This window comes from Pempheris klunzingeri, chromosome 4, assembly GCF_042242105.1.
Source record: "Pempheris klunzingeri isolate RE-2024b chromosome 4, fPemKlu1.hap1, whole genome shotgun sequence".
Taxonomy (NCBI): domain Eukaryota; kingdom Metazoa; phylum Chordata; class Actinopteri; order Acropomatiformes; family Pempheridae; genus Pempheris; species Pempheris klunzingeri.
In genome coordinates, this window is record NC_092015.1 from 9,333,576 (window position 1) to 9,345,715 (window position 12,140).

Here is a 12,140-nt window from a genome sequence, read left to right on the forward strand (position 1 = left end):
CTTTATCTATTTATTAACTTTGAAGCATGTCAGCACTGGGATCGCACGAAAGGCCTGGAAGGACCTCAGCAGGTCCGCGGACCACAGCTTGGGAATCAGCCAATCTGCGTTATAACTGGCCCCTGAAGCGGAAGTGCATGCAACGTGATATGTGACGAGCATTGTAAACAAAAGTGAATGTTTAGCCAGACTGGGAAAGGAATGCCGTCTCAAGAGTCCTTAAATTGAGTAAGTAAACAGCCTCACAACACCAATCTGCACTCTTTTAGCCACACGTGTGTTGGTCCTGCTAGCAGCTCGGCTATGAGACAAATGGAGCTCCTCGTTTGCGCTAAAATAAAGTTGCTCCTGTCGTTGTGTAACGTTGTCGTCTTTACATTTGAAACCTCTGCACTGGCGATGCTTTGAATACATTGATATGCACCGTTGAAGGTGAACCGTAGTTGGGTTAATGATTAGCTTAACAAGCTACACAAACAATGGTGCTAGCTGTTTGGCTAGTAAAGCTATTCGTAGCTCCACTGTAGCTGCCGACCCAACGATTTAAAGTCAGCCGTCGTTATTATCTCTAACAAACCTGAATATATTCTCTGCATCGAGCATGTTGACATGTTAACAGCTGTGTATGAATAATTATAACGATACACAAACTTTAGCTACGCGTCGTTAACGTCGCTGATGTTAACATTAGCTAACCTGATCACATTTAATGTTAGCTGAAGTGTTTGGATACAGATTTTCTTAACTTTGGTTTTAACAGGAAAATAAAAAGTGTAATTTTAGCCGCAGAATAAGCAACATCAATGTTTTAGTGTAGTTTTTTTATGTCTCGGCGATGCTGCACATCTGGTTTAAATGTACAAATCAACCAACTTATCAAATATCTGTTGTAAATACTTACTAGCTTAAGATTCATGTGCTTCAAATTTACAATACTTCTTCTGTCACACACCATTATGGCCAACTCCGTGTTAATTATTCATTCATTCAATACAATAATATAATGTTACAGTATGGTTTGTATTCAAATTATTGTACCAAAAGCAGCATTTTACATGCACTATAAAAATAATAAAGAAAGGAAGGAAACAGTAAACATTGGACATAAAAATCTTTATTATTTACAATATTGACTTTTTTATGTATGTGCATCAATAAAAAGTGGTCTTAGGAAATAATCCCAAGGGAAGTAGTGATGTTCATCACGCTGTTAGGACTTTGCTTCCTGAAAAAACAGCAATATTTTGGTGATAGACACAGTTATTAATTCAACCTGAAAGAATGAAGTTAAAGTATAGTAAGTGACAAAGTCAGAGGTGAATACATTTTATGGTCTCAGTATAAATAGGATCATTATTACACACACATTATTATGTGTCCTCACAGAGCTCCAGGATGTTGTGTGAAGTCCTACTGTCATCGCTCTGGTTCCTGTTTGTAATCTTCTGGGTCGAGACAATAAGTGTTTGGCTGTTTCTGTCCATGTTCTACCAGGACCGGGCGTTTTACCACTGGGGAGATGGGTAAGCGATGTGTTAACCGTGGTTAACCTTTTTATGTGCATCGTCTATTCATAATAGTTTGTTCAACAGATTGTCCTGTAAGCTCCTTTTTGTTTAACCATTAATTGCCATGACATTGCTCATTTCAAAGCCATCAAGCTCCATTGACAAAAGCAGTATTTTAACACCGGAGGTGGTGGTCTACCGCTGTCTAGAACAGTTACTTTGTTTGTGTTATTGTGTGACCTTGGTGTTGTAAAAGGTTACTTCGGATCCAGCTCATTACTTGTGTAACACACAATATCAGAAACAAACTAACTGATTGAGGCAGCAGTAGGCAATCCACTCCTGTGTACTGTTTGGCAAAATTACTGTTTTTGTCAATGGAGTCTGGTGGGTGCGAATAGTGTGATACAATGGCTGTTTCTGTTCAAACAAAAACGATTTTACAGGTCCATCTCTGTAGGGATCCTTTCTGTAATGTTGCAAGTCAATTTGGATAACAATCTGAGCCCGTCATTGGCAAAAATAAGCACTTTTGGTGGATGCAGTTTGATGGAGCGCAGCTGTTCTGAAGGATTACATTGCAGCATTACAGACAGTTCGCTGCCTGTTCTCTGCTGCCAGCTTAGCCCATCTACTGGACCAATTCCAAAACTTTTCGTGCCTATCTGTCATTTTGAACACAAAATATGAAAAAATGGGGCCCAGATCTAAAAATACCAGACTTCCTTTAAGAGTCCTCAAACCTTTCCTGAACAGATGAATGGAAAAAACACTTGAGATCTAATGTGCAATGTCCATCAGTGTCGTGCGTACTCGGTTCATGGGTTAGTGAGCATCATTTTTTTTATAATGGAAACATTCTTCTGATGTTACAGGGTATTTGCAGATGATCCTGGACAGATGATATACATGCTGAGCAGGCAAGAACTTTGTTTTTACCCCGATTCACTGAGTTTATAACAATCTTAAATATGAGTTGTGTGTGTTTGGGTGCAGGGTTTAATCTCTTGTCTCTCTCCTCAGAGTGGACGCTCATATGCAGACAGAGATGCAGACGTGAGATGGGAAAAGATCAAGAACGGCACAGAAAGGACTCTTAATAGAGGGCTGTCGCAGTTATGTGACTGAAGAACATATGGTGAAGAGCAGTAGCTGTTTTTCTTTGCACTGACTGCCTCGCATACTGTTATGCACACTCCTCATTAACATAAGTAAATGTAGGCCCACTTTTAATAATAGGTGATGGAGAGTTACAGCATGTGTGAAGGTGCAACTAAGACATAGAGGGAGATCCTCACTGATTTATGTGTATCACTCCATCTGATGTAACATTTAGATTTTCACTTTCAGACTTTCAGACTTTGGGGAAGCCGGGTGAATGTGGCAGAAAATGCTAGGTTCACAATGGATGGGTTCAGTGTATCATTCTTTTATTTCTTTAAACTCCATTTTGAGACCTGCACTAACATGATGTTTTAATCATTACTGCCGTTCTATGCAACTACAGTTGTTGTTATTTGTGTTTTTAAATATCAGATTGCAGCAAACCTGTTATAAGTGAGGAATATGAATGTTATTAACATTTACCAGCTGTTTTGGTGTTTGTTTGATGCCACAATATTTAGCAGGGAGTTGATTTTGAGTATTGGAGGCGGCTGAGCTATTGACTTGGGTTTAGACATAAGTCTGACCACAGTAATGTGATGATGGATTTTGTATTTTTCATACTAACAACCCAAATTTACTGTAGATAAACTGGCAAAAGAGACAGCATTATTTGAGCTTGAAGGTCATTGTTGTTATTATAATTAACCATGGAAATATTTCAGCTACTTCCTGGACATTTTCCAGAGCTTTCAGCCTCATCTTGTGGCCTTTTATCTCCGGATTTTGCTCAGTCGTCATGTATCTCTTTCCCAACATATGACCACCTGTTATTACATGATCGAATTTCCATACTGAAGTCACATGATAAGTAAACCATCTCCATGGCAACTGCGAATGCTCCATCTGCTGATGAAGATCAGAAAGCATGAGTGAAAGTTTTCTTTTTTTTGTCAGAAGAAGAAGATGTGTATGTCTGCATTTCTGTGTTTAAAGACAGGAATATCATAGACAATACATTATATCCAGTACATGAAATAAAAGTGAAAGTATACTTTTACGACACATTACTGTTTGCAATCCTGTGAGATGATATTGGTATGTCAGACATTCACTCTGGGTCTCTGTCAATTAAAGGGTTTGCTTTTGAACAAAACCAGCAGATAGTAGAGTTGGTGTCCTTTTTTAAGTGAGACAAAGAATGTCAATGTTTTTATACCAATATGCTAAATAAATCGAAGCATTTATAAATTTTCCAGCTGCAGTGACTCTCCTGCCAGGACAGTAGGGGTCGCTCACAGTAGTTTAATCCACAGCAATGAGTGTCTAAAAGCCACCGGATCATCCTCCAATCCAGCCGGGTCAAAATAAAAATGCAGCGCACAGTCTGACTAGTTAGACTTCATAGTTTTATGTAGTTTTACCTGGATCAAGGGTTCAGGTTCCCATCGGCCGTATTTCTGTCGATTGTTTGTGCAAACAAAGAACTTTGTTTATAGTTGTGAGCAGTTTGTGGCAAACATGGCTCCAACGATTCAGACACAAGCTCAACGAGAGGACGGCCACAGGTAAGTTACAAAAAACAAGTTCGTCAGCCAGGCTGGTTGTCTACGTCTGATCATTTATGTCCACGATAATGTTGGACTAGTTACGAGTCGTCAATTCAAGTTAATCAGGTTGCTCAGTTGTTAGTTGTGTACAACGTTAGCTAGCACAGCTAGCTAGCTCGGCTAACGCTACACAAACAAGAAGGCTCAACGTCAAGTGAGCTGATGCTAACCTGTTTACTAAGGGGGCTAACCCTAAATGTTTAGCTACCGCCATTGTCAATAAACGATCTCAACCAGCTTAGGTAAAATATTTGGTTTATCCAGTCAGCAGTAGTGCTGAAAGTAGAGACAGATTTAATAGCTAGCATGTTAACAGTAGCTAAAGCCAAATGCTAACAGTAACGCTAACGTAGCCTAATAGAGTTTATGGTACAACAGTTTTAGTGGATTAATGAGAAATCTTTAATAATCACCTTGCAAATTCCCATATCAAATTAAACGCTAGTTGTTAGTAACACTATTGAACAATATTTTTCAGGTGAGAAAGTCTTGGAGTGACTGGTACAGGTTAGGCGTTACATCTCCCCCAATTTCTAGGGAGGAATTCAGCCAGTAAAGCTGTTGGAAGGGAGTAAAGATAAAGATGCGACTCTTGAGTGATCTACAAACCACAGATTCTGCGCATAAAAACAATATCCAAGCATAACATCAGAGAAGATTAAAGAGAGCTGTGAATATCGCAGCAGTAGGACATTATTAATGACCTTTCACTGAAATATTTACATGTCACACTCTCATATCAGTTTATGAGAGATGTTAATAAATCTGACACGTGTGTTTTCTCTTCATACAGGCCGTCCTCACACAGAACTGTTCCAGAGAGGTACGTAGATTTTGCACTAGTAAATATTTACTATCATGGACAGTAATCTGTAGAGCGAAAAAGTCCTCGGGTATGAAAATGTGTTTAACTTAAACTGTGCTTCCTATACTTTTGTGCACATGACAGGTCAGGAGTGGTCTGTCGGGTGAAGTACTGCAACAGCCTGCCTGACATCCCTTTCGACCCCAAATTCATCACATATCCATTTGATCAGCACAGGTAAACGGCCAGCTTCTCCATCCATGGATTACACTCTGAACGTGGACACAGCTTGACATTTGTTTTGTTGTTTTTTGTGGCAGGTTCGTTCAGTATAAAGCCACTTCTTTAGAGAAGCAGCACAAGCACGAGCTCCTGACTGAGCCAGACCTCGGAGTCACCATTGATCTCATCAACCCAGACACCTACCGCATAGACCCCAATAGTAAGTCTCCACCAGGCGTGTGTATGTATGTGTGTGTGTATATGTATGTATGTATATATGTATGTGTGTATATATATATGTATATGTGTATAAATATTTGAAGATGTTCAGCTTATTGAACATGTGTAGGCTCAACTAATCTTTTACATTGTCAGTACTGTTGGATCCTGCCGATGAAAAACTGTTGGAAGAGGACATCCAGGCTCCATCCAGCTCAAAGAGGTAAGGTAGCTAAATAGGCGGCTTTATGTTACAGATTCATGTGGTGACTTTTTGTTTGAACATTTTCTTCTTCCCTATCAGGTCACAGCAGCACGCCAAAGTGGTCCCCTGGATGAGAAAGACAGAATATATTTCTACAGAGTTTAACAGATATGGCGTTTCCAACGAGAAAGTGGAAGTCAAGTAAGTTTGCTGAATATGTTTACTTTTAAATGACCTACGATAATAGAAAGTGTAGAAAGCATGTGTGTAACCCAGACATGTTCTGTGTATAGGATCGGTGTATCTGTCAAACAGCAGTTTACAGAAGAAGAAATCTACAAGGACAGAGACAGCCAGATTTCTGCTATTGAGAAGACATTTGAGGATGCACAGAAATCGGTGAGTGAGCACATGACTGCCCAAACCTTTGTTATGATCAGACAAAACCTCTTCTTCAGCTTTTGCTATGGAGGTGCTCTGTGCAGCAGAAGCAGACACTTGTAATGCTCAGCTGTCGGATGCATATTGGCACATTAACGCAAAATGCAAAAGTCTTCTTGGTCGACTTGCATGATTGGGTCATTTTAAAATGAGCAATGGTTTGTAAACATGCTGTTTGTCCCCAGATTTCGCAGCACTACAGTAAACCCAGAGTTACTCCTGTGGAGGTACTACCTGTGTTCCCCGACTTCAAGGTGAGCGAAATTATCACAAACTTTATCGACTTAGTCAATTTAAATGCCTCAGGTACTATAGTTGAAGGGCAGGAAGGGGAAAAGATGTAAGAAAACATTTCAAAATGAAACACAGCAAATTGACAAGTATCAGTGAAGCAATAGTCTGCTGTTGCTCTAGTCGCATGTTGTTGTTTTTTGGGTTTAAGGTACTTTAACTTGGTACACTTTCTCTCTCCCCAGATGTGGATCAACCCATGCGCTCAGGTCATCTTTGACTCTGATCCTGCACCTAAAGACATATCAGGACCAGCAGGAGTGGAAATGATGTCTCAGGCCATGATCAGGTGTCTGCAGGATATCTGTTGTGTGGATGTGTGTTTTGGCAGTGACATTAGTACTTTAATACTAATTTACGTTTCGCGTCTCTGCAACACAGAGGTATGATGGATGAGGAAGGAAATCAGTTTGTGGCCTACTTTTTGCCCCATGAAGAAACACTTCGCAAGCGCAAGAGAGACGTGGATGAGGGGATGGATTATATGCCTGAAGATCTGTAAGTATCTGCCTATTTGCTTTGCTTGTTTTAAATTATTTACCAGGAAGTATTAATTAATTTTATTTTCTTCCCCTCAGGTATGATTACAAGATAGCCAGGGAGTACAACTGGAATGTCAAGAACAAAGCCAGCAAGGGTTATGAGGAGAACTACTTCTTTATCTTCAGAGATGGAGATGGTGTTTACTACAACGAGCTTGAGACGAGGTAAGTCCTTGACCAGAGACGAGACTTGTTTGTTGTTGCACCTTAAAAGAAAGAAGAAGGGGAGATATGTTTTCTAATATCTGCTTGGTAATGCAGAAAACAAACAGCCACCCTCATGATTTATGGTGCTTTCATGAGAAACTGTTAGGCCTTGTCCTCTGATAGCCTTTCTTCTGTCATGCAGGGTGCGTCTCAGCAAGAGGAGAGCCAAGGCTGGAGCACAGTCGACCACAAACGCTGTGCTGGTGTGTAAGCACAGAGATATGAACGAGAAGGAACTTGAAGCCCAGGTGAATTTACTTTTCTACTCTCTCTTTTTTTTCCTCTTTTCTTTCAGGTATTTATACCACTTTCTTGCACCACCTATTTGACCGTACTTTTTTTGGAAGGACAACTTATAATAAATAATCTATTTTTCTTTTATGTAAGGAATGGGTAGTGTTTATTTCAATGCCTCGTGTGTTTAAAAAGCAAAGAAGTTTAAAAAAAATCACTTATCATTGATTAGATGTGTAATATTTATTTAATTGAGTTGGTACTTGCACCAAATGGTCAGCAGTGCTTTCCAACATGACTCAATTAAACTAAACTAAAGACTGGAACTGTTACAGCATTACAGTAGTAGTGTACTGATGACTGATTCCTTTGCATTGTGATTTTTTTTTTTTTAGGAAGCACGTAAAGCTCAGTTGGAGAACCATGAGCCAGAAGATGAAGAGGAAGACCTGGACCTGGATAAGGACATGCAAGACTCTGGTCAGTTTTCTTTAATTCTCTACAGCTGCAATTCTTGTCACTTTTACTAATCTGGCTAGCTTCTACACTTTAGTAATAGTGGATCTGCTAAATCATTCACCGTCTGCTTTGACAACAGGCTTTTATCAGGGTCTGTTTCTCTGTTTGACACTTGAATTGTTGTCTTCAGGTGATGACAAAGAGAAGGGCAGCGGCAGCGAGGCAGAGAACTCCGGTAGTGAATCTGAGGGAGAAGATGAAGACCGGGACCAGAGGGCAGAAGACGAGGAAGAGGACGAGGACAGAGGGAAGCGGAGGAGGAAGGCGAGCGGCAGCGGTAGCGAGAGCGGCGAAGATAGGACCAGGGAAATGCGAGACGAGGAGGAGATCTTCGGCAGCGACGATGACAGTGACGACAACGAGCCCAAGAACTCGGCCAGGAGCAGCGCGGACGAGGGCAGCGGAAGCGAGGATGAAGGAGGGAACAGAGGAGGCAGCAGGAGTCGCAGCGCGTCTCCAGCACGCAGCGACCGCAGCAGCGACCACTCGGAGAGGGCTCAGAGTGGAAGTGGAAGTGAGAGAGGCTCCGATTCCAGTGACGCCAGTGACAGTGAATAAGACCTGTGGTCCGTACAGCCAGATGACGGCCACCTGTCTTATCTTTATGTTCTGCTCCAAACATGGCAGCGTCACCCCGTCACTGACCCTAACAGTAGCTCAGTCTGGGGCTGTAGTTTTTTTTGATGATCGCAATTATCAAATTAAATTTGTAAGCGAGATGCCCATTGGTTTTGGACGGGGGGGGGGTATCTCTACAATCCAGTTTTTATTTGTAGATTTAACTTGTGCATTTCTCTGTTTTTGACATGTCGTGTTTCGGCTTCAAAGCTGACAATAAAATGCAGGTAACATTTTGTAAGAAACGTTGTCAAATGTGGTTGTTTTTGCCTGTTAAACGTATTTAGGAAACCTCTAATAATCCCATGAATGTAACAGGACATTTTACAATCAAAAGTACAGTACTGTCTATGCTCTGTTTGGAAAGAATTTGATTTGTTCAGTTCATTTCTAAAATGATTCTCAATTCAAAACTGACCAATGAACTTGATTGCAAGCAGTAAATCATTTAATAGCAATAACATATACAGCAATTGAACATAAAAATCGATGGCTGTGTTTCACAAAGACAAAGGCTGATAGGATGATTCTTTATAGTCCAAAGAGGTGAGGCTGCCAAACAGGCAGCTTTATGTTCCCATAATTCATGAGGATGATTTTTGTTTAAACAGAACTGAAAGTTGACAGCAGCATGCCAAAGTGGTTGAATGGATGCATATTCAGCGAAAAAATGCCAGCTGGTTCTTCAGCCATTCTTCTGTCAAGTCATCAGCGTTTCTTGTTTCAAACACCTCAGAGTAAAGCAGAGGATATCATGTTCAAAGTCCGAACGACGGCAATAGTCAAGCCAGTTGCTAATAGAACTAGTAAGTGAAGGTCAGGTTAATTAAAAGTCCAGATTTCAAAGACTGAGAAAACTGCATTTGTGAGCATCTGCGTTTGACACATTACCATTAAGGATATGTCTGTAAACAATATAATAATACGATAACAATAAAATAATGAGAATCTTTGACTGGTTTATAAGTTACATTAAATGCTTATTTTGGATCGGTCTTCAACACACCATCATTTTGTTAGTATTACCTTTGTGAGCTCTGCTGCCTGGACCAGTTGATTCTTGCTGCCTGCATACATCATCTGTTGCTCTGGCTTACATCCTGGCAAAATAAAATGAGCACGTTTCCAAAGGATTCTGTCACTTGTCTTGGCAGATAAGTTGTTCTGTTAAGCGTAACAATAGTTTAATCTGAACATTACTTTTTGGTTCAAGACGAGGAAAACTTCTTACCCATTGGACTGCAGAATATGAAACACAGAGGGTAGGACACCCTGCCATCGGCGTGGACATATTTGTAGCTGTAGACAATGAATGTGCACCTCAGTCAAGGAAGGTGAACTTTTCTTGTTTAATTACAGCTTTCTATTATATCAATAGAGGATTTTTGTAAATGCACTTTGCGAATTTGAGTATTTTTTGCTATATTCATAAGACATTCAGTGAGGATATCTGGGCTGCCGCTCCGGAAGTTCATCTCTCAACTCATCCAGTGAGATGTCCTAAAAGACAAAATAGAGTCTGAGTGACTTTTAGAATGATCCAACCAAAAATCAATCAATCAATCAATAATAATGATAGAAAACGTTACTTGCCTCATATTCCTCCTGGAGGATAACAAGTTGTTTTTCCATGTCTATTTTCACTGAGGAGTAAAAATTATTATTTAGTCTTTTGTTGATATTTCTATGGGATTTGAAGTCATATTGATGAAGTTACAACTTGTTTGAGTGGAGTTACATAAGCAACCACATCCGTGATCATTAGTTTGAGATACTTACTCAATATGGCAGCATTGTTGGTCTCTTTTCGAAATCGGAACTTTTTCAGTTTAGCTTTCAGACTTTCATCCACCTCACACACAACCAGAGAGCTTGACTGCAAAATGACATAAAAATAATATCACTCAAATGGTGCCAGTCTAAGAAATATTAAAATATCTCCTGATGCCGCTGTGCTTCTGATAAAGGTAAGTGGATTGGTCTACATGCTAGAAATAGAAACAAAGAAAGGGGGTAAGAGACATCCACTCAATCTGCTCAGATGTTGAAGTCTCTATCCACCTTGCATGGATGCATTAAACATTCATTACACTAGTCTGACATATTGAGGGCAGGAAATGTTTTTGCTGCAACATGCAAGAATGTAGTTTCCTGTATGAAAGAGTGCGGGGGATGGTCGACTTGTGTAGCAACGGTATAGTAAAAAATATATACACAAATACGTATGAATGACAGTTCGTCAAATCCAGTAAATTTCAGCAGAAAAGCAAAATGTTTCAAGCAATTGCATCAGTTTCACCTACCATTCTCAAAAGATCCTTTTTTATGTTGCTGTCTTCGGGGTGGCACTTCCTTGCTTAAACAGTTTGGCTGACAGCTTCTCTCAGACTGTCAAGATCCTCCTTGAGATGGGGGGGGGGCCTGACACACAGTTGAAGCATGCAGCGGTGCTGCTTCCTGTTTTTGGCAAGCCCTGCCGAGTGTTGTATGAAGCAGTCAAAGACATAACATACATAATAGACCTATAAATCTTAGTGTGGCAGAAGAGACTGTGTTTAACTTTTAGAGATCCATACTGTTTGAAGTTGAAGAAGAAAACTTATAGCATATGCATATGTCGTCCTATTGCCATGACTAGTATGATATCATGAGGTGTGGTTAGGGCTACTTTCACTTCCCATCACCAAATCAAAACTAAAAGAACTTGAAAAGGTCCTAAAATCCTTTAAACTAACACTATCACAACAGCATAAAAAGTGTATAAATATATGGAGGAAAATGTGGGCTACTTTAATATTGACAGTAAAAAGTCTCATGAAAATAGAATTCTGTCACAGTATCAGTACAATTATATTTACTGTGGCTTTATGTTATGACTGCATATGTACCATGCTACGGTGCATCATAATATCTAGGCAGATCAGGTTATTACGCACTATTAAAACCTGTGATTGTAGCAGGCAAAAACCAGGGGTCTTACTCAGGAGTTTTGGGCCACTTCTGTGCATACCTGAGACTGAACATGTCTCCACTTCAGCTGCATACAATGCTGCATATTACTGCACGGTGGTGCAGTGGTTGGCACTGTTGCCTCACAGCACAGCAAGGACTTAGACACATCCAGAGTCAGGAAACGGTCAGGAAACATCATTTCAGACCCATCACATCCTGGACACAACCTGATCCAACTCCTCCCCTGAGGCAGGCACTACAGGTCACTGTACGCCAAAACAACCAGAACAACCAAAACAACAGCCTTTATCCACAGGCCATTGCACAATTGAACACTTAAATCTACTATACTGAATACATCCATATTGTACCTACCTCATGTATATAATGGAACCTGTTCAAAGTCAAATGCCTTGTATGTGCTCACATACTTGACCAATAAAAGCTGATTCTGATTCTGAAGAAGGTCCCAGGTTTGAATCCAGGTTTGAACCTGGTGTCTTTCTGTGTGGAGTTCATTCTCCCCGTGCTTGTGTGGGTTTTCTCTGGGTGCTCCTGCTTCCTCCCACAGTCCAAAGACATGCAGGTTAGGTTAACTGGTGACTCTAAATCGCCCGTAGATGTGGGTGTGAGTGTGAATGGTTGTCTGTCTCTATGTGTTGG

At 40.4% G+C, this 12,140-nt stretch overlaps 2 protein-coding genes and 1 long non-coding RNA gene across 3 annotated transcripts; 2 read left to right on the forward strand and 1 right to left on the reverse strand.

Annotated features, from left to right (window-relative positions):
- The first annotated feature begins 140 nt into the window (after positions 1–140).
- Positions 141–3,743, forward strand: LOC139200318 (uncharacterized). Its single transcript, XR_011584165.1, has 4 exons — positions 141–228; positions 1,387–1,523; positions 2,384–2,428; positions 2,532–3,743. It is a non-coding gene; the product is annotated as an uncharacterized lncRNA (long non-coding RNA).
- A 211-nt stretch (positions 3,744–3,954) lies between these two features.
- paf1 (PAF1 homolog, Paf1/RNA polymerase II complex component) lies at positions 3,955–8,770 on the forward strand. The gene is made up of 14 exons (XM_070829867.1): positions 3,955–4,180; positions 5,016–5,045; positions 5,172–5,264; positions 5,348–5,469; positions 5,625–5,691; positions 5,773–5,874; positions 5,967–6,072; positions 6,300–6,368; positions 6,591–6,694; positions 6,787–6,903; positions 6,984–7,112; positions 7,297–7,402; positions 7,784–7,868; positions 8,038–8,770. The coding sequence occupies exons 1-14, from the start codon at positions 4,134–4,136 to the stop codon at positions 8,463–8,465; spliced, it is 1,605 nt and encodes a 534-aa protein (XP_070685968.1). The 5' UTR covers positions 3,955–4,133; the 3' UTR covers positions 8,466–8,770.
- A 181-nt stretch (positions 8,771–8,951) lies between these two features.
- gmfg (glia maturation factor, gamma) lies at positions 8,952–10,938 on the reverse strand. The gene is made up of 7 exons (XM_070829187.1): positions 10,829–10,938; positions 10,305–10,401; positions 10,119–10,168; positions 9,976–10,025; positions 9,757–9,839; positions 9,552–9,625; positions 8,952–9,256 (listed from the first exon to the last, which is right to left on the reverse strand). The coding sequence occupies exons 1-7, from the start codon at positions 10,829–10,831 to the stop codon at positions 9,185–9,187; spliced, it is 429 nt and encodes a 142-aa protein (XP_070685288.1). The 5' UTR covers positions 10,832–10,938; the 3' UTR covers positions 8,952–9,184.
- Positions 10,939–12,140: the final 1,202 nt, after the last annotated feature.

Coding starts and splice junctions, on each gene's coding strand:
- paf1 (XM_070829867.1), top strand. CDS start 4,134: ATGGCTCCAACGATTCAGACACAAGCTCAACGAGAGGACGGCCACAG. Junction 5,265..5,347: donor TATCCATTTGATCAGCACAG/GTAAACGGCCAG, acceptor TTTTTGTGGCAG/GTTCGTTCAGTATAAAGCCA. Junction 6,695..6,786: donor ATGTCTCAGGCCATGATCAG/GTGTCTGCAGGA, acceptor TCTGCAACACAG/AGGTATGATGGATGAGGAAG.
- gmfg (XM_070829187.1), bottom strand. Junction 10,169..10,304: donor CAACAATGCTGCCATATTGA/GTAAGTATCTCA, acceptor TTTACTCCTCAG/TGAAAATAGACATGGAAAAA. Junction 9,626..9,756: donor CATATTCTGCAGTCCAATGG/GTAAGAAGTTTT, acceptor TTATTTTGCCAG/GATGTAAGCCAGAGCAACAG.